Genomic DNA, 26037 nt, shown 5'->3' with positions numbered 1-26037 from the left:
TTTCTACCTTCCAACATTAGAAGACGACATGTTGGGAGTTGGGACCTGGTGCATAAAAATGGCATCTTGGTTTAACATTGTCCGTTCAATTGTGCAGAGCATCAGGCTTGTTGGATCAGGAATGCTGGGCGTGCAAATTAATACTAAAACCAAAGAACTATCATCATTCCAGGAGGTGGAAATGTGTCTCCACTTAATGGCTTCACCATGGGCCCCAGGACGTTCCTCTGGTGTCTTGTGACATGGCCTGGTTTTCTGTGACATTAGCAAGGTCAGAGATGCTAAAGGTGAAGGCAGGATGGAGCAATGAGCAACACACAGGAAAGAGCCATGGATGAGATGCAGCAAAGACAAATAGTCTTCATCTCAATGCCCGCATGAGACTAAATGAACCATTGGTCTTTTGTGTTGGAGGCAATGGATGAACCTTCACACACTTCATGACAGGTGGACTGAATTGGATAAAAAAAATGGTATAATAAATTAAAATCCCTGCTCAAAACGATATAATAATAGTTTAATGTAGGTTTCGGAGGAGGTGGGGGGTGGGGGGGGGAGGGGCGGGGCTGTAGGAGCGTGGGGGTGGGCGTTGTTGTATGCAGATGCAAAAACAATATTTACATGCACACTTCTAAAGATGTAGTTGTAGGGAGAATATTCACCATATTTTGTACTGGCTTGTATTCACTTCTTACAGCTATAGCCTGGTAATCTGGCTTTCCTGTCAGCAGACTAATGGTATGCTGGTTGGCCCTCTGCCTTGGAAGAAAAGTGGAAGAGAGACTTGGCAAAAAGTTTCAAGGAGCAGTGAGGAGGAGGAGGAGGGAGGAGGAAGAGGAGGAGGAGGGAGGAGGGGGAGTGAGGGAGAGGAGGGGGGAGGAAGGATCAAAGCTACAGAGTCGAAATCATTTCAGATATACACTCAAAAAAATTGGTCAAACATGTTTTTTTTTCCATGCCTTTTCGCTTTTGGTTTTGACCAACTGGTACAACCGAGCAACATATTGCAGACAAAATAACGGGACAAGCACACAGAGCAGAGCACGGGAGAGAGCAGAGCGTCATGAGGTTTGACTTTTCAAATGAAAGTGCTGAAGCTTTACCTGAGAACACGACTTCCTGTCATCAAATCATCTGTCACACCTTGTTCACTTAGTGGCAGAACTCGAGCAACACAACGGTATCATTAAGAGCTGGAGGACTTGCCTTCTTTTTCTGCGGTGGGTTGCTGGGGTGAGGAGGGGTGCCGCTGTCCGGGTAGCCTCCCCCGTAATGAGGCTCGCCATAGGGTGACATGGACCCGGGGCCCGCCTCCCCCAGCAGCCCATGACCACTCATGGAGCTGTAGAAGGACTCCCCCGGGGAGAACCCGCCCTCCGACTGGGACAGGCGGCGGTCGGTGGCCGCGGGGTTCCCCAGGTTGGCGTTGAGGGGCGAGCAGGTGTATATGAGGTTGAACTCTGTCCTGAAGGCCTGCTCCCTGCTCTGGGGGGCAGGGTCCGAGGGGGGGCAGGGCGCCGGGGTGAGGGAGCCGGCGGCGCCGACGGAGGCCGGGCCCTGGGACTCGTGGCCCGGAGGCCCTCCGGACAGGGAGAAGTCGTCCGGGGTCATCATGGCCACCGGGCTCTCTAAGCTGGAGGGCAGGGAGAGGTCCGGGAACTGGGGCCGCGCGACGTCAAAGTCTGTCCGCAGACAAGGCTGAGGGTGGAGACAGAAAGGACAGAAACAGAGGAGAGGAATACATGGAATTAGACGGATAAATGTAACAATGTAACAAGATAAATGTAACAATATACAGCAGTTGTTCAGCAGCATTTATCCAGTGTTATTTCAACTTTAGTGTTGGAAAAATGTGAGCCTACCTCAGGAGAGATGGACTCTGGTCGGTGGACAGGAGACGCCTCAGGGGATGATATGTTCTAGAGGTGAAGTGAAAGTCAGTTAGAGAATTCCGTGTGCAACACACAGGCTATGTATTGATTATATGTGGATAGTCTATCCAGCTAACACACAGGCTATGTATTGATTATATGTGGATAGTCTATCCAGCTAACACACAGGCTATGTATTGATTATATGTGGATAGTCTATCCAGCTAACACACAGGCTATGTATTGATGATATGTGGATAGTCTATCCAGCTAACACACAGGCTATGTATTGATTATATGTGGATAGCCTATCCAACTAACACACAGGCTATGTATTGATGATATGTGGATAGTCTATCCAGCTAACACACAGGCTATGTATTGATTATATGTGGATACCCTATCCAACTAACACACAGGCTATGTATTGATTATATGTGGATAGCCTATCCAGCTAACACACAGGCTATGTATTGATTATATGTGGATAGCCTATCCAGCTAACACACAGGCTATGTATTGATTATATGTGGATAGTCTATCCAGCTAACACACATGCTATGTATTGATTATATGTGGATAGTCTATCCAGCTAACACACAGGCTATGTATTGATTATATGTGGATAGTCTATCCAGCTAACACACAGGCTATGTATTGATTATATGTGGATAGCCTATCCAGCTAACACACAGGCTATGTATTGATTATATGTGGATAGCCTATCCAGCTAACACACAGGCTATGTATTGATTATATGTGGATAGTCTATCCAGCTAACACACATGCTATGTATTGATTATATGTGGATAGTCTATCCAGCTAACACACAGGCTATGTATTGATTATATGTGGATAGTCTATCCAGCTAACACACAGGCTATGTATTGATTATATGTGGATAGCCTATCCAGCTAAATTAACTGACAATTAAACTATTCATTCAGATGCTGTGATGCACTACGAGGGCATTCCAACCTGGCATTTATCATCAATGTAGTTGATCAAAAGGCACCACAACCATTGTTAGTGAACTAAACCAACCATAAATCATTGACACAGCGCAGTGTGTTAATCAGCTGGCGCTCCCATGAACTAAGTTGTGTTTGTGTATTATTTGCCTTACAGATCTATTGGCAAGCAGATGAGAGTAGAATAGTCAGCACATGTTGTTGATATTTTAATCTCTTGTCCCTTTGGTTTCCTTTGGTATAAAGCATCACAGTAAACATGAGCACAGCTTACCGATGACACATTAGGGAATTTCAGTGTCTTCAAATTTAAATTTTCCAGTTACCTTGCTAACTATTAAAATGATTGAATGCCCAAACAAAGATACCAAGCTTGCAGAATGAAATGTTAATAAAAAGTCAGTCAAAATGTAGTCAGACATTTGAAAACTCATTATTTGAATGGCCTAAATGTAGAAACACAGGAGAAAGTACATAACGAGCAGCATAACGAGCTGTGTGTTACCTCGAATTGCAGCGGTGTGTTGCAGCGGCTGGTGGGCAGGGAGGGCATGGGTGAGTAGGCCAGGCCGTTGGGCAGCAGCGAGCTACAGGGGGTGTTGACCAGCGGGTGGAGGGGGTCTTCGGGGAGCGGGGGTGTGATGGGCGACAGCGGGCGCAGCAGGTGGTCCGAGGGCGCCGCTGTCATATCTAGCGAGTACTTGGACCGGCGCTTCTTGAAGGGCGCGTGGACCTCTGCCAGAGAGAGAAGAAGAAGAAGGGACAGAAGAGACAACTTATTGGCTGTGAAATGTCATGGTTGACAACAAAGCCATGGATACATACTGCAGTCTGCACCCTGTGTGGCCGGTAGCAGCACCACATTGTAATATTGAGTGTCGATATTATGTTTTTTTTCCTTTTCCTTTCCTGTGTCTGAGCCTGTTTGTTTTGTTCATGTACATTAAATAAATATTTATCTAATGTACTTATTTAATAAGTACATAAAAAAATCATTTCCTGTGTCTGAGCCTGTTTATTTTGTTCATGTACATTAAATAAATATTTATTTTGTCAGGAGGAGCAGGATGCACGCTGTAGAGAATGAGTGGGCTGGGTATGTAGGCAGGCACGTACCTTGGACAGGGGGTTGGGAGTGGACCTACCGTTGGACAGGGGGTTGGGAGTGGACCTACCGTTGGACAGGGGGTTGGGAGTGGACCTACCGTTGGACAGGGGGTTGGGAGTGGACCTACCGTTGGACAGGGGGTTGGGAGTGGACCTACCGTTGGACAGGGGGTTGGGAGTGGACCTGCTGCTGGTACTTTGCTGGGAGGAAGTGGACTCCGTGCCGTCTTCCACACTGACTGAACAGCTCTCATCCTCTGCTTGCTTGATCCACCTCTGCATTAGGACACAACAATAAATATCATATACTGTATATATAATGCTATATTTATATAGAATGCTAACATTGTTTCCCCTACCATTCTACAGGCCTGGCGGGCACGATGCAAAAATAAAATAAATAAAAATAAAGATTATTTTTTCCTGCTCTCCCCAAAATTTCAATAAACCTTTATGGCATATTATTACAATACAACAATACTGGTGTTGACAGTCATAGAAGATGCCAAATCATTCAAAACAATAAACATTTTGCTTTTAGGAGCATCGTGCCAGTGTGCAGCGCTGTTCCAAAACGTGTCAACGTGTGTCGTTGACTGGGAAACGCACATCCCATAATACAACTGTTCGCATCGCATCCCATAATAGTATGATGATACTTGGGATGCCATTGTGAACATAGATGCGAACAGGTTAGCTAAATATTTAGCGTCGCCAGCGAGGGCCCCCACCGTTGCGGTCGGGGTACGTTTCGAAATCCCTCCAGGCCTGACAATTCTTCTAGGGGAAACACTGGAATTGAACTGTATTCAAGTCTATAAGGCGTTTTTTTTTCTTTCTTTTTTTAAAGACATCCTGACCAATCACTGACCTTCTTGTAGCAGCCATAGGTTCCGTCCATTTGGAGCGGGCGGGGCCGGCGTCTCTCGGGGTTGAAGGGCGAGCCGAAGCGGACGTAGTGTTTGGGCGTGGTGCAGATGAGCGGGGAGTGGGAGAGGCCGGGCAGCATGTTGAGGGTGGTGGCCAGCACCGTGGGGTCAGTGGTGATGCGCAGGGGGCGTTCGACAGGCACCTCCTGCTGGAACTTCTCTGCTCCAGGGACCTTGTCGTTGAGCCACTCTGTCACCAGGTACTGGGAGCAAGGAGAGGGGGGGATGGTTAACATTGCATTTAGCTGCGATACATGACTAGGAGAAGTTGACCAAATGATGGTCTATATGACAACGTTGTGACAAAATGCAATCCAAAGGTTCACACTTCTTGTTTATGTGGAAGTTCCTGGAACTGATTGTCTCTAGATATCTAGAGATAATTAGAACATTTGTAATTTGGCTTCTCAAAAGATTTCAAACATCACTGGCCTTTCGGCACGGAACCTTTAAAAACTCTGCATTAATGAATGTGTTTGGATTTGGATCTGTAGAAAGTCTTGTGACCTCTAACCTTCTTGTTCTTGGGGTAACGCAGGTTGCTTTTATTTAGGCAGGCCGGGCCCTGACCCTCTGCATCCAGGAGCTGATTGGGCCCAAGGCTGTTTTCTCCCAGGCCTACTTCAGCACCGAGTGGGCCCTGGGGTCCCTCCTCCACCAGGGCGGCGCCCTGCTCTGCTGCCGCCACCGCCGCTGCTGCTGCCGCCGCTGCAGCGGCCGCCTGCTGGGCGAGGGCTTGGCGCTGCCGGCGCGCACGCTGAGACGAGCTGGAGCGGTAGCGAGAGATGCGGCTCTTGGGCCGAGGCTTGGTGGAACGAGCGGGGGGAGGAGGTTTAGGGGGAACAGCCAGGGGGCCGGCCAGAGTGGAAGAGCACGCCGGAGCCTTTTCTGCTTCTATTGACGACGTTTCCTAGAGGACAAGGAGAGAGTAGAGGAGGTTAAATCACTGCACTGCCACAACAAGAGATCAAACTGTCTTCTCCCACTAACCGTGACATAGGAGGTGCGTCGAGTGCTGACCCCTACCCCGCTGTTGTGGCCCGTGGAAGGGTTTCCAGCCCCATCTTCTGGTTCCACGCCCTCCTCCTTTAGCTCTTCAGCTCCTCCGAGTCGTCTCCTCCTCTTCTCCATGCTGTCAAACGCCTAGAAAGAAGAGAGGATGGTTACAGAGGGACTTGATGAAACATAATTCAACATTTTTGTAAGCTGAAACTATCTTCAGATTAACTTATACATTGCTACAACTGGAATGTATCACCATACGCAACACGTATAACTAGCAGAGATATGTTGGGTTTGTTCAGCAGAGTTGAAATGGAATAGCATAAAGGTATGTTGGGTTTGTTCAGCAGAGTTGAAATGGAATAGCATACTCTTTTGCTGGAGATGACGACACCGTTTTCATCCACCTCTCCCTCCTCCAGCTTCACCTCCAGGAGCCCCTCCTTCATTGCACAGATAGACAACACATCTTGTCAAACACTACAACTATGGTTAGGGATGTAACGATAACTGGTTTTAATGATAACCGTGATAAAATTCCTTAAGATAACCGCACCGTTTCAAATTTTCATTATCATTAAAACCGTGGTACCGTGATTACCGCGTTACCATGATTACAGTGCTTTGAAAAACATGGTAAATACTGTCCATCATCAACCAAAGTTGGCAACAGTCTCCCAGATGCAAACGTGCAGCGTAGGAGAAATGATTTCAGTGAGTGTATCAATCCTTTGTGGGTCTGAGTTTTCAATATAAAACGTTGTAAAATGATTTCAGTGAGTCTCTCAGTAGTTTTTGAACATTTTCAGCAATTTTTTACGAATACCGTGATAATACAATAACCGTGATAATTTTGGTCACGATAATCGTGATGCAAAATTTTCATACCATTACATCTCTAACTATGGTTCAACTGATATGGCTTTTTAAAAGCCAATATAAATCATTTTGGGTTTGGATTGACGCTGCCAATAACCATTAGTGTGTGCTGATATTCAATATCTTTAAATTTGCCCATTTTAATGTCAAAAGGGTCACTAAACTCTCCATGGAAACCAGGATAATTGGCATAATTTTTTTATTATAACATGCTAGAATTGGACTCATATATTAGTCTTACCTAACCCTAGTGTTTAGTACATTCTTTTGAAAAAGGCTAACAAACATTAGACATTGCTACAACTGAAACCAAAAGACATGATGCTAAATTCATAGCTTTTATTTATGATGATCGATCACTGTAAAGTTTTGATGCATTTCAGGATCACTGTTTAAAAACTGTGTTTTTATACTGTTGTACCCTGCCTAGTGCCTAGTCACATTTTAATCAATGAAACTTGAAACTATCTACATACATTGCCATATAACACACAAAGTACACAACAACAACAACAACAAAAACACACACCTCTGTGTCACTGGTCCCCTGGTCTCTGGCCTCTGGGTGCTGGTTGCTGTCGTCAGAGGTGCCCCCGGTGGCAAGGCTGCCCTCCAGCCTCCGCGCCTTCCTCCGCCGAGTCTCGGCCCCCGCCAGGGAGGACAGGGCGGGCAGGGAGGGGGGACACAGCAGGTTCTCCCTGGGGCTCAGGTTGTGCCTCTGCACCGGACAGTTCTGGTTGCCCTTATGACAGGCACAGTCCACTTTGTAGTTGCTGGTGGATTGTTATGAGAGAGAAGAATACAACATTACATAGAAGAAAATGCCTTCCTGTTGCATCACTGATCGCTTGGCCCAGCAATTTTGACAGAGCGCACAAGGCTCAAACTCCGATATTCCTGCTAGGCTAAATTCAAGCCCTTTTAAGGACCTCTATAAATCCGAGGACTTTCAAGTACTTTATTTTTAATTTTTTAATTCAAGCACTTTCCAGAAACGTGGCGACCCTACTATTCATGTTGAGGGATGGGGGGGTGATCTGGCATTACTGACCAGCTGTTGAACTCGTAGTCAAATCCGACGGTGACCTCAGCGTCCTTGGTGATTTGACCCACAGCATAGATACACAGGTGGATCATGCCCTCAGCAATCATATGCCGGACCTGGAGAGCAGGACAGATGGTTGAGTTATACTGTTTCATAATGTGCTCCTGAAGCAAAGCACCCTGAAATCACTTCAGTCTACGCTACATGGAAGTGAAAAGTTAAGTAAGTGGTTGTCTCCATTATTGGATGCATTCAGATGTAAACCCCTAAATGGCTGACCTCAGCGTTGGGCGTACAGGACCTCCTGATGAAGCGGGCGTCATTGCCAAAGGTCCGGGCATCCACACACATCTCGACCTCATTAAACTTGGAGTAGAACAGCACAAAAGGGTAGGGTCTGGGGAAAAAATCACACAAATGGAAATGGTATCAAAGGCAGATATTAAAATTGAGCACAAACAAGTTCTGTCTGGCAGCCCAAAAACACAGGTGATACACAGGAGACAATAAGATAATCCATGTAAATGTTGTCCTTGGAACCAGATGGACATCTTCTAGCCTCACAGTCATACAGTGCGGCTCCTTACTTTTTGAAGAAGTGCCCGTTGACCTCGAACTGTTGTTTGAGCATGACCTTGCCCCGGTACTCGATGATGAGGGTGTCCACCTCCAGGTTCTTTGCTGCTCGCAGGGTCTTCCTGTGTTTCTGCACCCGCGTGACCCGGCCCAACTGCAGCTGAAGAAACAAAACAAGTTAACACTACGGTAATTACAAGCCTTTAAGCACAGGCACAAAGGAAACATCAGTAACCACTACCAACTTGTGGCTGTGTGGTCTTACACCATCAGCTGCGATGTAGTGTCAAACTCTGCCTCTTCTTCCTGACTGTTCAGCTCACAGAAATAAGTGATTGACGTCATGAAAAGGTTTGTCTTAACTTGAGAAAGCTCTGCTCAGCCTGAAGTGAAGCCACATGCCATGCAGCTGCTAGCTACCTATTGACGTCAATGTAAAAAGGTGCGAGCAGTGTGAAGAAGAAGGTGTGAAGCTTGGATGAAGAGTGAGGCCGACCTGCATCTGTGAAGCCAGCACTGTGTTGTTACAGGCCAGCTCGGTGCGGTTGATGGTGTCCATGGTGTCGGCGGAGGCGTGGATCTGTGTGGCCGCGGGCGGCGTGCTGGCACCGCTCTCCGTCTTGGAGACGGCGGTGTTGGCAGCGCGGTGCAGCTGGAGCAGCGTCTGGACGTCGGCGCTATACTGGTTGGCCGAGGCCTCCTCGTACTGGTCCGTCCACTGGCGGATCTTGGTTTCCCAGCCCTCTGCCGTGTTCTCGTCCAGCACGTTGGCCTCGGTCGTGGAGTTCTGAACAGAAGAAGAGATGGCCTGATTGATTTATTTCCACCCCCCCTGATTTTTCAACATTTTCTCCCCAATTATACTTGGCCAATTTATCCTCATGCTGCCCTATTGGCTGCCCCGGTCCCTGCTCCACCCTCTGCCGATCTGGGGAGAGCCGTAGACTAGCACCATGCTTCCTCCGACACATGCGCAGTAGCCAGCCGCTTCTTTTCACCTGACAGGGGGGAGCTTCACCGGTGGGACGTAGCATGTGGGAGGATCACGCTATTCCCACCAGTTCCCTTCCACCCCTGACCAGGCGCCCCGACCGACCAGAGGAGGCGCTAGTGCGATGGCCTGAATTGTGACTGGGTTTTGCTGTTGATCCAAGAAGTTTTGGAAATGAAAAGCCTGGGGCTGATGGCACCTGATTGTGGAACTGAACTGGTTTCATGTGAATAAAACAAATATCTCAACTGCAAGCTTACCTTCATCCTCATGGACTTCCTGGAACCCTCTCTGAAGGCCTGAAAGAAAAAGGAAATAATATATATAAATTAATATACTAAGACATCAAAAATGTAAGTTTTTCCCTGCATCTGCCCACTATCTTAGTTACAGTGCAGAATTCCTCCATTACAAAGGACAACATCAGCTGGTATCATTTGTTTCCTGGCTCAGTATGAAAACCGCTTTGAGTGACCAGAGCAGTCAGACTGATTTGTTGAATCACACACAAATGTGGCTTAAATCTGTTTTAAAGCACGTTTTTTTTTTTTTTTTGCTGTTCTGGATATGCCGAGAATCAGATTTGAGCAGGCTGTCGATCTTGCCTAAGTAGTCTGTCTTTGCTCGACTCTCGCTAACCTCACTGGTTTCTTCAACACTTTAGAGCTGAGCCCACAGAGCTGGGGAAAAATGCTTTTTCCTATTTTGCTCCCTGGTCCTGGAATAACCTGCAGAGCCCTCTTCATCTAACTAACCTACGGTAGTCTCTTTGGGGAAATTTAAAGCCATGTTAAAAGTCTTTGTAACCGAGAAATGCAACTGCCTAAACTGAGTTGGATTTTAGGCTCTTGTGTATTTGATGTTTGTATTATTTGTCTGTTTTATTTGTATTTGTATTTGTATTTTGTAACTGTAACTGACTTGTAACTGACCTGTCTTGGTCAGGTCTCCCTCGGAAAAGAGATTTGAATCTCAAGGGACTTCCTGGTTAAATAAAGGTTAAATAAATCAAATAAAAAATTGACGTACCTTGACCTTTTTGCTCTTGGGCGTTCCACGGACCTTCTCCGTGCTCTTCTTCCTCTTCTTGGATTTGTTCCTCTTCACGCGCTTGACGGTGAGCGTGATGCTGGTGGGCGTGTGCTGCGTGGCCGTGTAGGAGATGGTGGAGGGGGACACCTCTTCATCACCACTCTCTGTGGCACTGCTCTCCCCAACTAACAAGGAAACAGTCACGTGCATTAGATCAGAAAGTTGCTATTACAAAGTACAGTTACAATGTGCTTTAACCATCAAATTGACAGCAAAAGCGGTGAAAGAAAGGTAATAAAAATAAAAGTCTGGAAATTTAGTTTTAAGAAGTGACATAAGAGATTAAATAGGGCTCATTTTTGTACACATATATAATCTAGTATAGACAATTTAGACTTTTGAACAGCCAATAGGGACCTCTTGTTTTTACTGTAGACTTTGAATCAGCCAAATGAATCTGCATGCAGACCTCAGGCTGTGTTCTTGCAAATCTGAACATTGATACTGAAATACGATGTGGTCTACTGGAGGTATAACAATGATACTGAACTACACTGTGGACTACTGGAGGTATAATAATGATACTGAACTACACTGTGGTCTACTGGAGGTATAACAATGATACAATTCAATTCATGTTGTGTTGTAACATGCTAAAAAAAAGACATCATGTACCTGAGACATTCTCTGGGTTCCTGTGTTGGCCTTCTGCTCCTTTCCTCCTGTCTAGTCCCCTACAAGCAAAAAGATCACCTCAATCAAGACACTGTGCAAAATGCCACAAAATCTAATGAAACAGGAAGTAAAGTCAAGTTTAATCTAATGAAACAGGAAGTAAAGTCAAGTTTAATCTACCGTAAATTCCGGACTATAAGCCGCGGCTTTTTCCCCGTTTTTTGGCCTTTTTTGGCCCCTGCGGCTTATAGTCCGGTGCGGCTTATCTATGGATTTTTTCCAAAAAAAAAAAAAAAAAAAAAAAAAATCTCTCTTTTTTAGCACTTTCTAACTATAAATCCACTTCTGTTTTAATTTCCTCTCTTGCCCTCTTTTCACCACACCGCGGACACTGTGTGCACTGTAAAAAAAAACACAGGTGGTGTTGTGTTATGTTGTTTTGTTGAAATGTTAATAAATGGGAGCTTCCTCAAACAGCCATCTCTTTCCCGACAATCCCCTCTGTGCATGAACCCTTACATATGGTAATTAAACATTAAAACACAATAAAAAAATAAAAATAAAAAAAAAACAAAAAAAAACAAACAAACATTAAAACACCCGCGGCTTATAGTCCGGTGCGGCTTATATATGTAACAAACAGGCAATTTTGCAGGTGCGGCTTATACTCCGGTGCGGCTTATAGTGCGGAATTTACGGTAATGAAACAGGAAGTAAAGTCAAGTTTGCTAGAAGAGGCATGCTAAAGAGACTCAACGACCATTACAAAAAAAAGGCAAGCAAAACAAACTTGTCCCATTGAAAGGTCACAGAGTAAAAGTGAGTCTTTAACCCATTGATACCTGATGCAAAGCGGAATTTTTTCCGAGAGGCCATATTTTCAAAGCAGAATTTCTTCCGGGTGGCCATATTTTCAAAGCAGATTTTTTTCCGGGTGGCCATATTTTCAAAGCGGAAATTTTTTAGGGTCACGCGGTTCGTGGTCTTAAAGGGATACACACACAAATTAGGGATATACATTCAAATGCTTCATCAGGTATCAATGGGTTAATTGAGTTTTTGAATGGCGAGGGATTATTTTGGTGAAGGGTTTCCACAGTCGAACTGTAGCAATAGCAAAAACAACAGCAAGATGTTAAAGACCATGCAGTGTTTTATAAACCAACAGCAAGATTCTAAAGTGGCTTTATAGTATTGAAGTCAAAATTCATAGTAATTCCAAAGTCAAGGACATTTAAGTCAGATACCAATACCAACTAAATTCAATACTACTACAATAGACAGAAACCATGAAGCACTGTGCTATCATGCTTGACCTGGACAGCTTGTAGCAACTTTTGAACAGGGTTTTTTGAGGTTGATTGAATTATGTAAGTGAAATAGTTCCACATGTCGCTCCTGGCACCAGTCTGGGTGGACTGGAACTCAGTTCAATATGCAGTGAACCGTGTGACGCTGCTGAATGTTTACAGCTGTTTGTCCCCGGTTAAGAACCAGACTGACACTCTGGCTATTCCAATCCTTCTTTTAACTATTCCAATCTGCATGTACACAGCCTCTGGAGGCAAGGTTTAAATAGAATTTCAGTTTGATGAACACATTTGGTAAAAGCATTTATAAAAATTCCACACTGAATTCCATGTTTAAGAAAGCAAGTTAGAACAGTCCAGAGAAGAAGAAGAAATAAGGATATGATCCAGGATCCAGAAGAGCGAGGTGAGTGATACATCTCATACCTGCAGTTGTCACACTTGATGAGCAGGCCGTCCGGCGTCAGGCTGCAGTGGCACCAGTCGTCGGCCACGGCCCCGTCCTCCTCGGAGGAGCTGTCGCTGTCGGCGGAGTTGTCGTCGGCGGGGTCGTGGTAGCGGGAGCCGCGTAGCACGCCGTTGAGATCCATGCGGGGGATGATGGTTTGGGAGAGCGGAGAGGCGGGTGGGGTGGGGGGAGGGGGCGCGCCATAGTTGTGATCCTGACAACACACAACGGAAGACTGTTGCATCTTCAAACAACGGGTGTTCAGGCAAAAAAGGGAAACGGAAAATGGAGACGAATGAAAATGAGGGCAAAAAAAGGTACGTGAAACAGTACAGCTGTTAATCATGAAGAAGAGTTGCACTTATAGAGAGGCAAAGTGACCACCTACTTCCTGCTTCAGCACTGTACCAGAGATTTTCATCCGCCATTAATTTTCCCATAGACATTTCGTAAAATGCTTATAAAAATAGTTTTACTGGTTCAAACCAAACGTTCAGCTAACGCTATAATCGGGAGAGACCATAGAACATTTCACAAACTTAAACAACATCGAAAAAATATTTTCTTCAAACCTGCATTTTTTTTACGTTTTGGCCCGAGTTAAATGTTATGCGATCTCTCCTGTTTCTAAATATATCTGTACCATTTGGTTTGAACCAGTAAAACTATGTTTATAAGTATTTTACGAAATGTCGATGGGAAAATAAATGGCGGGTGAAAATCTCTGGTACAGTGCTGAAGCAGGAAGTGACGTTCCACTTTGGCTCTCTATAGAAGCCTATAGTCAGACATTTAGGTCCTTAATGAAACTAGCAGCACTCGTCTTAAGAACAACTAAACTGGTGCACAACTGGGTGGCATTATAGTTCCTTGCTGAAAAGCTAAAAGCATCGTTTCTAGCCATTGAATATGGAATTTAAAAAAGTAACGGCTTATTTAATATGAATTGAGCTGGGATCTTATCCTAGCGTTAGAACTGTGCTCTTAAGTTTGAAAGAGTTGTATGAACTCACAGCATACGGTAGTCCCCGATACCCATGACTCTGTGCGCTCCCACAGCTCTGGTTGTTGTAGTTTTTCTCATTCACGGCAGGGCTCGCTTCCACTGACTCAGGGCTGCGGCAAGAGCAGAAAAACAAAGATGATTAGCGAGAATAATAATGACACAAATTAACTAGTGAACAGCAGCCTGTTACAGCAGAGCTCCACCATAAACAACTGCCTTCAATAAAAACATACCCAAGTCAGTCACTAGATGGCAGCACAACCCCCAAAAAATATCACCCTCCAGATGGAGCCTGGGAGAAACAACAATTCAGGAAGTGGAATGTGGGCGGCCATTATGACCGTCTCAAATGGATGGCAGCTGTCTGGTGCCTTGCTCTCTAACGAGGCAGTGTCCTGTGGAGGCAGTGTCCTGGTGGAAGCAGCGTTTGTATGAAGGTACCTTAACAGGTATCTGGATTAAGACGAACTTCCAAAGCAGCAATGCGTCATAATCGCCAAATACTGGCAGCTGCTGTCTGTCTGTTACAGTGGTTATACTGCCACCTGTTGGTCATTTGGAATAATTGCTTGTATATTTGTGTGTGTGATGATAGTATAAATTTGAATTTTATATAGATTTAATGAAATGGCTAACCATAATAATATAACCACAATAGTATAAGTACGGTATTACAGAACATTCACTAACTTGACATCTCTTCAGCAACTACTAGGTTTACTTTTCATAATAGTTCATAGCTTATGCTGCTCTTTTGCCTGCTCACAGTTTTAAATGTAGGACATTCACTTGAGTTATACTGGCAGTTATACTGTAATGAATATGCTATTTTATACTTTCTTTCTTTTTTTATTCTCTTTTTTATTTCAGTCTTCAGACAACCTTCTACAAGATTTCACTTTGTACAATCTTTTCTTTTCCTTTTTTTATATAACAAAATTAAAAGACTAAACACAATCACAACAAAATAAGAGTGAACCAAAAGGACAACACACAAAGGAAACATACACAAAAAATAAATAAAAAGATGGACACGTGTAGCAGCGAATCAGTGGAGCTATTTATACTTTCACAGGATTGTGTGTAATATCATGATCAGTGAAGGATACATACGTCTATGCTGCATTGAAAAGCTGTACAGGTGGAAGCACCTTTTGTCAATATTTGATTGAGACCAGACTTGATGCCTTCTTGCCTGATGAGACAGCATTTTATCCGTTTGAGACACAGCCTATGTTATGAAAGTCCCATTTCCCTTTAGCTGAGGTCTGGCCAGACAGCTGGAGCCAACTTCAATGTCAGAAGAATCAAAAACTAAAATTGTTACATTCAATTTTCTAAATGTCAGCAGAGACCGTCTTCCCCCCTCCTGTGCTGGAGTGAGTTCCTCTAACTGAGGTTTGGAAGAAACTAAAGGCCATGGATAGGGGTGGATGGGAGGGAAGTCTGTTCCAGCCAGCTGCATTCCACACAACTTCAGTCACCTAAGTAGGCCTACCTACTAGTACCTACAGACAACCTCAGTCACCTAAGTAGGCCTACCTAGTACCTACAGACAACCTCAGACACCTAAGTAGGCCTACCTAGTACCTACAGACAACCTCAGTCACCTAAGTAGGCCTACCTAGTACCTACAGACAACCTCAGACACCTAAGTAGGCCTACCTAGTACCTACAGACAACCTCAGTCACCTAAGTAGGCCTACCTAGTACCTACAGACAACCTCAGACACCTAAGTAGGCCTACCTAGTACCTACAGACAACCTCAGTCACCTAAGTAGGCCTACCTAGTACCTACAGACAACATCAGACACCTAAGTAGGCCTACCTAGTACCTACAGACAACCTCAGACACCTAAGTAGGCCTACCTAGTACCTAAAGACAACCTCAGTCACCTAAGTAGGCCTACCTAGTACCTACAGACAACCTCAGACACCTAAGTAGGCCTACCTAGTACCTACAGACAAGTGGCAATGTCTGTTCTTACTTAAGCTGTCTGTGGCCATTTCCTCACACACTTCTCAGCACAGCTGTGCGGATGTGGACACCTGATAAAGGTCTACCTGGCTTAGATAGGGCTCCATGTAGGACTGGGCCATAAAACAATAGCAATATATGTTGGCGATAGACACTTTATCAATACAATATGAAAATAGTTAAATCTACATCGATATGTCCCCTGCCAATCGAGCGTGCTATGAGTGACACGCAAACAGCCAATCGTTTAACAGACAAATTCTAAACTTCCGACCTGAACATATTCACTGGCAGGTGGACCAGATGTTTGTTTAGTCTTCTTACACTTGCAGCACATGATGGGTCAGAGCAGCTTAGCCCATTTTCTGTGCTCATGCTATGGAAACGCTGGTCTGCCACTTAAAATGTCCATGCGGGAACTTGGATTGTTTTTGTTTTTTTCTTCTTCCCAAAATTCGGTACACAGTTGTACCGGACCGAAAATAAATATTTTGTATCGATACATTTTTTGGCAATACTGCCGAGCCCTAGGTCCATGCCTTGTAATAAACTAGCTTCATCTGCCAAAGGGTTTGGTGCTTGATGGAGCATTCAGACAGCTCCAAGAATGGCTGGTCAAGGATGGTCAAGCTATTCTTTGGTGGACTACATTTCCCAACTCTCAAACTCTCTTTGGTGGACTACACTTCCCAACTCTCAAAGTCTCAAAGTAAACATATCCAACCATCACAACAACCTTAGTAGTTCTCCCAGGGTGCTTTGCTTGTGTCAAGCTTTGAACACAAATATAGTTCAAACAAAGATTAAAACCATTACATCAGTTTTGCCGCCATGTTTGGCTAATGATGTCACTGGACATTAGGGAGAGGACAGCAGGAAGTGGCAGGCAGGGGTCAGGGGTCAACCAACCGCTCATTTAATTTGATAAGATTTTGGCCCAGGGCCAACATGGGAGAATCTGTGTTGTTTAGTACTGCATATTGTACACTTTAGTATTGTACACATCTACAATGTCGTGGTGAGGGTGATGCCTATGATTACAATAGTCAGTCAATATCAAACATTTATTAAAGAGATGATTTGTAGTGCATTCAACTGCAATGAAATTGAACTCTTCCTAATTTGTCATCCTTGGGACCTCCTCAAAGTCCACTAAAGGTCCCCGTACCCAACTTTGAGGACCGCTCCACCCTCCTCCAAGCAGTACTCACTCTGATCCAGCAGCCATATCTGAGTACGACGTTTCAGGTGTGGTGACTCCCAGCGCGATTACTATGCTCATGACGTCCAGCACAGCGACGCGTGGGAGGGGGGGGGAGGGGAGGGGAGGGGAGGGGAGGGGAGGGGGAGGGGGCGGGGCAGGGGGGGAGGAGGAGAGGGGAGGAGGGGAATCACAGGTTCCCAACAACTACAGCGACTGGCCACTGTGGGGCGCCGCGCCGCAGAGCCGCAGCCCACGGCTCACGGACATGGGGAGACCTAGAGAGAGAGAGAGAGAGAGAGGGCGACAGGCAATAAGTGACACATACCACGACACACACACACACACACACACACACACTAGGAATTTAGCCAGGGGCAAAATGCCCCAAGAAATCTCAGAATGCCCCTAAAAACCAGGATCCAGGGGCAAAAACTGCCCCCAAGATTTCGATAATCTTCTTTTCATTCAATTTAATTTCCCTTTACATCTCTAACACACACTCAGCACCTGCAAGCTGGTTGCCAGAAGAAGACAAACACACACTCCCTCGAACAGTGCTGGTCTTCACACTACACGTCAATTACTTTTTTAAAGTGCCCCCAAACACACACACACACACACACACACACACACACACACACACACACACACAAAGAGACTGGATACAGTCAAAGCATCACACAAACAAGCATCATGAGTCAGCATGTTATGATGGGGGGAAAACACTCACTGAGCTTTCCTTTAGGGTTCAAATGAGATATCGTCCCACACTGTGGCTAGTGTGGCTACTAAAGACAGCAGGGCAATGAACTTATTTCAACACCTCCAAAAAAGCACAGGAATGCGAGAGCAGCGTGTTGCGGGCTGCACAAGATAACGAGAGCCACCACACACACACACACACACTTTTCACGTTATCACCAGACGGTGAAATGTTGCCTTTAGGACACATAACAACAAAACAACACGTGGGGCCACCGAGTAGCTTAACGTAGCTTACTCTGGCTGCAACGTTTTGGTGCTGTTTGAATGTGTATTTTTGGTGACTGAATGGGGCTAGGCTCATGGACCGTTTACTACCATTCAGCTGCTAAGCTGAATGGTAGTGAGGGGTGCAACACACTTTCTAATGCATCACAGAGGAGAGGAAGGCACTTTCTAATGCATCACAGAGGAGAGGAAGGCACTTTCTAATGCATCACAGAGGAGAGGAAGGCACTTTCTAATGCATCACAGAGGAGAGGAAGGCACTTTCTAATGCATCACAGAGAGGAAGGCACTTTCTAATGCATCACAGAGAGGAAAGCACTTTCTAATGCATCACAGAGGAGAGGAAGACACTTTCTAATGCATCACAGAGAGGAAAGCACTTTCTAATGCATGACGGAGAGGAAGGCACTTTCTAATGCATCACAGAGGAGAGGAAGGCACTTTCTAATGCATGACAGAGAGGAAGGCACTTTCTAATGCATCACAGAGAGGAAGGCACTTTCTAATGCCTGACGGAGAGGAAAGCACTTTCTAATGCATGACAGAGAGGAAGGCACTTTCTAATGCATCACAGAGAGGAAGGCATTTTCTAATGCATCACAGGGGAGAGGAAGGCACTTTCTAATGAATCACAGAGGAGAGGAAGGCACTTTCTAATGCATCACAGAGAGGAAGGCACTTTCTAATGCATCACAGAGGAGAGGAAGGCACTTTCTAATGAATCACAGAGAGGAAGGCACTTTCTAATGCATCACAGAGAGGAAGGCACTTTATAATGCATCACAGAGAGGAAGGCACTTTCTAATGCATCACAGGGGAGAGGAAGGCACTTTCTAATGCATCACAGGGGAGAGGAAGGCACTTTCTAATGCATCACAGAGAGGAAGGCACTTTCTAATGCATCACAGAGGAGAGGAAGGCACTTTATAATGCATCACAGAGAGGAAGGCACTTTCTAATGCATCACAGAGGAGAGGAAAGCACTTTCTAATGCATCACAGAGGAGAGGAAGGCACTTTCTAATGCATCACAGAGGAGAGGAAGGCACTTTCTAATGCATCACAGAGAGGAAGGCACTTTCTAATGCATCACAGAGGAGAGGAAAGCACTTTCTAATGCATCACAGAGGAGAGGAAGGCATCTACATTCTAGTTTTACTATCGGGAATGTGGCAAATAGGCAAATCTCCCAAAATGTTGCCAAAATGTTTCAACTTTCCTCCTTTACCAGGGGCAAAAACAGCTTCAGTCACAGTTGAAATGAACAGACAGAAGGATTTCATGTCATGTCCACTGATTCCACATAACAACATGTCCACTGACTAGGGCTGCACGATATTGGAAAAAACTGACATTGCGATATTCCCTGCCCCTGCGATATATATTGCGATATGAAAAAATACAGATTTTCACCAGATTACCAGAATAGCTCTATTTTAAAGAAAAGAATACTTCTAGAATGATTGGGATGATTTTGTAGAGGAGTCCATCTGATTTTGGAGGGGAAATTAGGTATTTTAATGTTTCTCAACCACTGGGCTGTCGCCTATACTGTAGGCCTCAGAGCGTCATCTATCAGGGTGCATACACATTTTGACCAATGGATTTCCATGACTTAGGCTACATACATGAAAAAGTGAGTAAGTTATGACATTCTACTTTAAAATGTCACTAGCCTACACTTCACTTAGTGTAATGCAGCCTTTAAAACCAGGGAAAGACAACATGTATGCTGTATCACCATATTACCATATCCAACATCTAAGACCATATAGTCTCATATCACAATATTGATATACAATTGATATATTGCCCACCCCTAATATTGAGTGCCAGAATCTACCTCCCAATGATGCTATTTGCAGAAAAACATTAGATTTCATTGATTATAATCACTGCTTTCAACTTCTTTCGTTCTTCTAACGTTTCAATAAATCAACAATGAAACACCCCTGCCACTTTACACACTTGGTCTGACCCCCCGGAAACCCCCTCCAGAAACGACCAAGTGGTACACTCCGCATCTGCGGAGTTCCGGTTTTTGAGCGCAAGGCTGGCAGTACAGAGAGACGAGGATTCACATGCAGCCGACCGGTGACAAACAATTCATTCGTGAAAAGTAATAAATATACATTTAATTGCCCAGATATGTCTCTTCTCTTTTTATTTTCACTGACATGTTTTGTGTAAATAAGTCGCTATGTATGATTAACTCTACCGTAACGTTACTGCTATCATGTGATGCAACATCAGAGACTTGAAGGGGAGAGACAGCCACAGTGATAACACGGACAACTTCTCAGTAATCAGCCTTCGTGTCATAAGTTGCGGTCTTTTTGGTGTTTCAAGAGTAAATATCTCCACTCCACGGACATGTTGAGTTACAGCAGCCAGCCTGCTGTATGCGAGTGCGCTGCAAACTGTGGACAAGTCCGCCTCCGCAACCACATCGTTTACAGACGGGCTACTGTCTGTCAGCAACGCAACATAAGCAAAAGATAATTAAATTTAGGTCTCTGTGCATGTTTGTTGTGTTGAAGCTAAGCACTAAATGAGTGAGTACAGTAGCGGGGCGTCTCTCTCCTTTGAGAGAGACTGCATTTCACTCAGTAGGCTACCCCTAAAGTGAGAGTTTATCAAGCAACATGACGAGTTAATTTGCTTTTGACATCGCACGTCCTGCGATGTGACTATCGCGCATGCGCACATCGCAATGTCGATGTGTAAACGATATATCGTGCAGCCCTACCACTGACTCCACATAACATGTCCACTGATTCCACATAACAACATGTCCACTGACTCCACATAACAACATGTCCACTGACTCCACATAACATGTCCACTGACCCCACATAACAACATGTCCACTGACTCCACATAACATGTCCACTGACTCCCCATAACAACATGTCCACTGACTCCACATAACATGTCCACTGACTCCCCATAACAACATGTCCACTGACTCCACATAACATGTCCACTGACTCCACATAACATGTCCACTGACTCCACATAACATGTCCACTGACTCCACATAACATGTCCACTGACTCCACATAACAACATGTCCACTGACTCCACATAACAACATGTCCACTGACTCCACATAACAATAAACACGCTTCAGTGGAAAAAATCATCCAAATGTGCAGAGTCATGTTGACTTGATAAGGCTTTGAGTGAGGAGGAGCAGCAGAGAGCTTGATCTGCCTCGAGGAACACTTGATATGGACACAGTGTGGTAGGACTGTCTCTTATCCATACACAGTGTGGTAGGACTGTCTCTTATCCATACACAGTGTGGTAGGACTGTCTCTTATCCATACACAGTGTGGTAGGACTGTCTCTTATCCATACACAGTGTGGCAGGACTGTCTCATATTCATACACAGTGTGGTAGGACTGTCTCTTATCCATACACAGTGTGGTAGGACTGTCTCTTATCCATACACAGTGTGGCAGGACTGTCTCATATTCATACACAGTGTGGTAGGACTGTCTCTTATCCATACACAGTGTGGCAGGACTGTCTCTTATCCATACACAGTGTGGTAGGACTGTCTCATATCCATACACAGTGTGGCAGGACTGTCTCTTATCCATACACAGTGTGGTAGGACTGTCTCATATCCATACAGTGTGGTAGGACTGTCTCTTATCCATACACAGTGTGGTAGGACTGTCTCTTATCCATACACAGTGTGGTAGGACTGTCTCATATCCATACACAGTGTGGTAGGACTGTCTCTTATCCATACACAGTGTGGTAGGACTGTCTCTTATCCACACAGAGGCTTCCGCTATGGATATGGAGGGCGGGGCTAATCAGAGAGCAGAAAAACAACCAGCGCCAGCACAGCTGAGCCTCCCAATCAGACGCACTACCGAGAGGAACCAGCAGGGGGCACCCTCCTCCCAGACGGCCCGGAGGGGTGAGTCATCCGACATGAGGCTGGGGCTCTAGTCATGTGATCACACACTGCTGAAACACTGACCCACAGTCCTCTGCTCTCTCTCTCTCTCTCTCTATCTATCTCTGCCTCGCTCGCTCATCCGCCCAGGCAGACGCATAGCGAGCAGAGCTTGCAGTCAGTAACCGCGGCTGCAGAGAGAGAAACGGGGCCTTCTGTGCTCCTTTCACACGCCAAGGAGAGGATTTGGCTTAGAGCAAGGTCATCGCCCGGCCAGACGCACGCAAACACTGTCACCCACAAACACCACACTGAGCGCATTCACCACAAACACCACACTGAGCACATTCACCACAAACACCACACTGAGCACATTCGCCACAACACCAGCTTCAATGGCCACTATACCAGCTTCAATAATAGCAGCTTCAATGGCGGACGATAGCAGAGGCTATCCACAGCAGCAGCTACAGGATGTATTAGCAGAAGCGTCCACAGCAGCAGCTACAGGATGTATTAGCAGAAGCTATCCACAGCAGCAACTACAGGATGTATTAGCAGAAGCTATCCACAGCAGCAACTACAGGATGTATTAGCAGAAGCTATCCACAGCAGCAGCTACAGGATGTATTAGCAGAAGCTATCCACAGCAGCAGCTACAGGATGTATTAGCAGAAGCTATCCACAGCAGCAGCTACAGGATGTATTAGCAGAAGCTATCCACAGCAGCAACTACAGGATGTATTAGCAGAGGCTATCCACAGCAGCAGCTACAGGATGTATTAGCAGAAGCATCCACAGCAGCAGCTACAGGATGTATTAGCAGAAGCGTCCACAGCAGCAGCTACAGGATGTATTAGCAGAAGCATCCACAGCAGCAGCTACAGGATGTATTAGCAGAAGCATCCACAGCAGCAGCTACAGGATGTATTAGCAGAAGCGTCCACAGCAGCAGCTACAGGATGTATTAGCAGAAGCTATCCACAGCAGCAGCTACAGGATGTATTAGCAGAAGCTATCCACAGCAGCAGCTACAGGATGTATTAGCAGAAGCGTCCACAGCAGCAGCTACAGGATGTATTAGCAGAAGCTATCCACAGCAGCAGCTACAGGATGTATTAGCAGAAGCGTCCACAGCAGCAGCTACAGGATGTATTAGCAGAAGCTATCCACAGCAGCAGCTACAGGATGTATTAGCAGAAGCGTCCACAGCAGCAGCTACAGGATGTATTAGCAGAAGCTATCCACAGCAGCAGCTACAGGATGTATTAGCAGAAGCGTCCACAGCAGCAGCTACAGGATGTATTAGCAGAAGCGTCCACAGCAGCAGCTACAGGATGTATTAGCAGAAGCATCCACAGCAGCAGCTACAGGATGTATTAGCAGAAGCGTCCACAGCAGCAGCTACAGGATGTATTAGCAGAAGCATCCACAGCAGCAGCTACAGGATGTCTGACATTTGTGGAGCCGTCCCCTGGCTACAGCGGCCGGCTGTTGCCCTCCCTCACAGCACCGAGGCAACCACAGTCAGGCCAGGGACTTCCAGTAATGTCAAGGTCAGCTCTCCCCCCTGCTCACTGGCAAACAGTACACAGAACCACAGGCCCATCAGAACCACGGGCCCATCTGGCTGGATAGCAAAGAGACATATCAACATGCTTTCTTCATTCAAGAAAAGGTGATTGGGTTTCAAATAAAGAACGTTCCAGCAACATCTCAGGTCCCAGACAAATGGGCTTGGTGTCAAGATAGATACCCCCCTAAGGGACTAAACAATAATTATTTTTATTCCACTTGAGTTCCACCTCAAATGTGACTCACTGACAAAAGAGCAGCCCAGAAGGTGGCACAAAGGGTTAACTCCAGTTCATCATGCCTTGGACGAGATGGCATGGAGTGGATCCCATGTTGCCACATCCACAGCCTTTATGGAGGACCACTTGGCTGTTTCTGAGTCTTGTGGATGATCTGCGTCTCACTGAGACAGCTACCTAGCTCCAACCCAGCCCACAAAGGGAGACACTATCTGGGCCTCTTCCAGAAGAGCCAGATGCTGAACTAGGGAGGTAAATTCCCTATCTGGACCTCTTCCAGAAGAGCCAGACGCTGAACTAGGGAGGTAAATTCACTATCTGGACCTCTTCCAGAAGAGCCAGATGCTGAACTATGGAAGTAAATTCACTATCTGGGCCTCTTCCAGAAGGGCCAGACGCTGAACTAGGGAGGTAAATTCACTATCTGGGCCTCTTCCAGAAGAGCCAGACGCTGAACTATGGAAGTAAATTCACTATCTGGGCCTCTTCCAGAAGAGCCAGACGCTGAACTAGGGAGGTAAATTCACTATCTGGGCCTCTTCCAGAAGAGCCAGACGCTGAACTATGGAAGTAAATTCACTATCTGGGCCTCTTCCAGAAGGGCCAGATGCTGAACTAGGGAGGTAAATTCACTATCTGGACCTCTTCCAGAAGGGCCAGACGCTGAACTAGGGAGGTAAATTCACTATCTGGGCCTCTTCCAGAAGAGCCAGACGCTGAACTAGGGAGGTAAATTCACTATCTGGACCTCTTCCAGAAGAGCCAGACGCTGAACTAGGGAGGTAAATTCCATAGGAAGAAGGAAAGCCTTTCTTTACCTCTCTCTCTCGCTCTCCCTGCCCCCCCCTCCTCCCTTCCTTGTTCGTTCCTTTGGCCATGAATACCGGTCTGGGCTCAAATTACCAGCGGGCTCAACAAAGTCTTTTCACTTCCACTAGAACAGAGGCCATTTTGGAGAAGAGTCTGATAGGGAGGGGTGCACCACACACACACACACACACACACACACACACACACACACACACACACACACACACACACACACACACACACACACACACACACACACACACACACACACACACACACACACACACAGAGCACAGAAGACCCTCTCTCTCACCGTCATTCCAATGTCTCCCTCTGCCCTCCCTCCTTTTTAACCCTGCAGTCTCCAGACACAGTCAGGCTTCCTAACACTCGTCTGGTAATACATTATATTTATTATTATTATAACCCAGGCAGAGTGATACAGTGTACCCAGGCAGAGTGATACAGTGTACCCAGGCAGAGTGATACAGTGTACCCAGGCAGAGTGCCCAGGCCATGTCGCCCAAGGGTGTGTGGGACAAACAAATCCAACCAAGCAAACACACACAGCAGCTCAGAGGCACGTACACATACACACACGCACACACACACACACACACACATACACACACACACACACACACACAATGCCACGCCTCACCTCGCCCGAGCTCGGCGAAGCGAGTCTTGTAAGCGTTGGGACAAAAATAACATGCCGATAGACCAAAAATAGTCAGGCAGGCACACCAACCTGCACAGACACATACACACACATTGTGCAGAGACACATACACACACATTGTGCAGAGACACATACACACACATTGTGCAGAGACACATACACACACATTGTGCAGAGACACATACACACACAGTGTGCAGAGACACATACACACACAGTGTGCAGAGACACATACACACACATTGTGCAGAGACACATACACACACATTGTGCAGAGACACATACACACTAGGGCTGGGCGATATATCGAATATACTCGATGTATCGCGGCTTGTGCCACGTGAGATGTAGAAATGACTATATCGCGAACATTCAAGTATAATTGTCACGCATTGTTTATAACTTAAGCCGCCGGCATGACTCGCTTCACGTTTCCTCTTGTCAGCTCTCCCTCTCAAGAGAGAGCTCTGTCACACTCAGGAAGGGAGGGGGAATCACATGGATACGTCAAACGCGTCAAACCGCGTCAGACACACCCGTCCTTAACCTATGTGCGATTCGAAATCACGCGTCCGCACCTATGGTCCGCACCAACCCAAGGAGGCGCAGCTAGCGAAACATGGCCGCCTCCACTGTGGCTGTTGACAGTTTCAAATTATAACAAAACAACCACTATTGCGATTTGCAATACATGTCCCGCAAGGTTTCTGAGATTAGGGGAAAGTCTGAGCTGGCGTTACGCTAAACCAACGTGGGGAGGAGGCAGCGGATTTGTTTGGCGTTAACGTTAGCTGTTGTGA

At 45.9% G+C, this 26037-nt stretch overlaps 1 protein-coding gene across 1 annotated transcript in view; it reads right to left on the bottom strand.

Annotated features, from left to right (window-relative positions):
• setd5 (SET domain containing 5) overlaps window positions 1–26037 on the bottom strand; it is a 72749-nt gene that overhangs the window by 9593 nt on the left and 37119 nt on the right. Inside the window, exons 2-20 of the mRNA XM_083661101.1 lie at window positions 17033–17300; window positions 13850–13952; window positions 12815–13080; window positions 11079–11137; window positions 10401–10588; window positions 9632–9670; window positions 8877–9167; window positions 8392–8540; window positions 8084–8201; window positions 7811–7920; window positions 7289–7532; window positions 6252–6323; window positions 5905–6021; window positions 5393–5788; window positions 4821–5081; window positions 4108–4225; window positions 3348–3577; window positions 1863–1919; window positions 1207–1698 (exon numbers count right to left, since the gene is read on the bottom strand). Of these exons, the coding sequence (XP_083517227.1) occupies window positions 1207–1698; window positions 1863–1919; window positions 3348–3577; window positions 4108–4225; window positions 4821–5081; window positions 5393–5788; window positions 5905–6021; window positions 6252–6323; window positions 7289–7532; window positions 7811–7920; window positions 8084–8201; window positions 8392–8540; window positions 8877–9167; window positions 9632–9670; window positions 10401–10588; window positions 11079–11137; window positions 12815–13080; window positions 13850–13952; window positions 17033–17103 (3381 nt within the window). The 5' untranslated portion in view covers window positions 17104–17300. The remainder of the gene's footprint in view (window positions 1–1206; window positions 1699–1862; window positions 1920–3347; window positions 3578–4107; window positions 4226–4820; window positions 5082–5392; window positions 5789–5904; window positions 6022–6251; window positions 6324–7288; window positions 7533–7810; window positions 7921–8083; window positions 8202–8391; window positions 8541–8876; window positions 9168–9631; window positions 9671–10400; window positions 10589–11078; window positions 11138–12814; window positions 13081–13849; window positions 13953–17032; window positions 17301–26037) is intronic.

The sequence above is a fragment of the Poromitra crassiceps genome, assembly GCF_964638095.1.
Source record: "Poromitra crassiceps genome assembly, chromosome: 25".
NCBI classification, from domain to species: Eukaryota; Metazoa; Chordata; class Actinopteri; order Beryciformes; family Melamphaidae; genus Poromitra; species Poromitra crassiceps.
The sequence above is the reverse complement of the archived record's forward strand: the minus strand, read 5'-3'. Positions and strand labels throughout refer to the sequence as shown.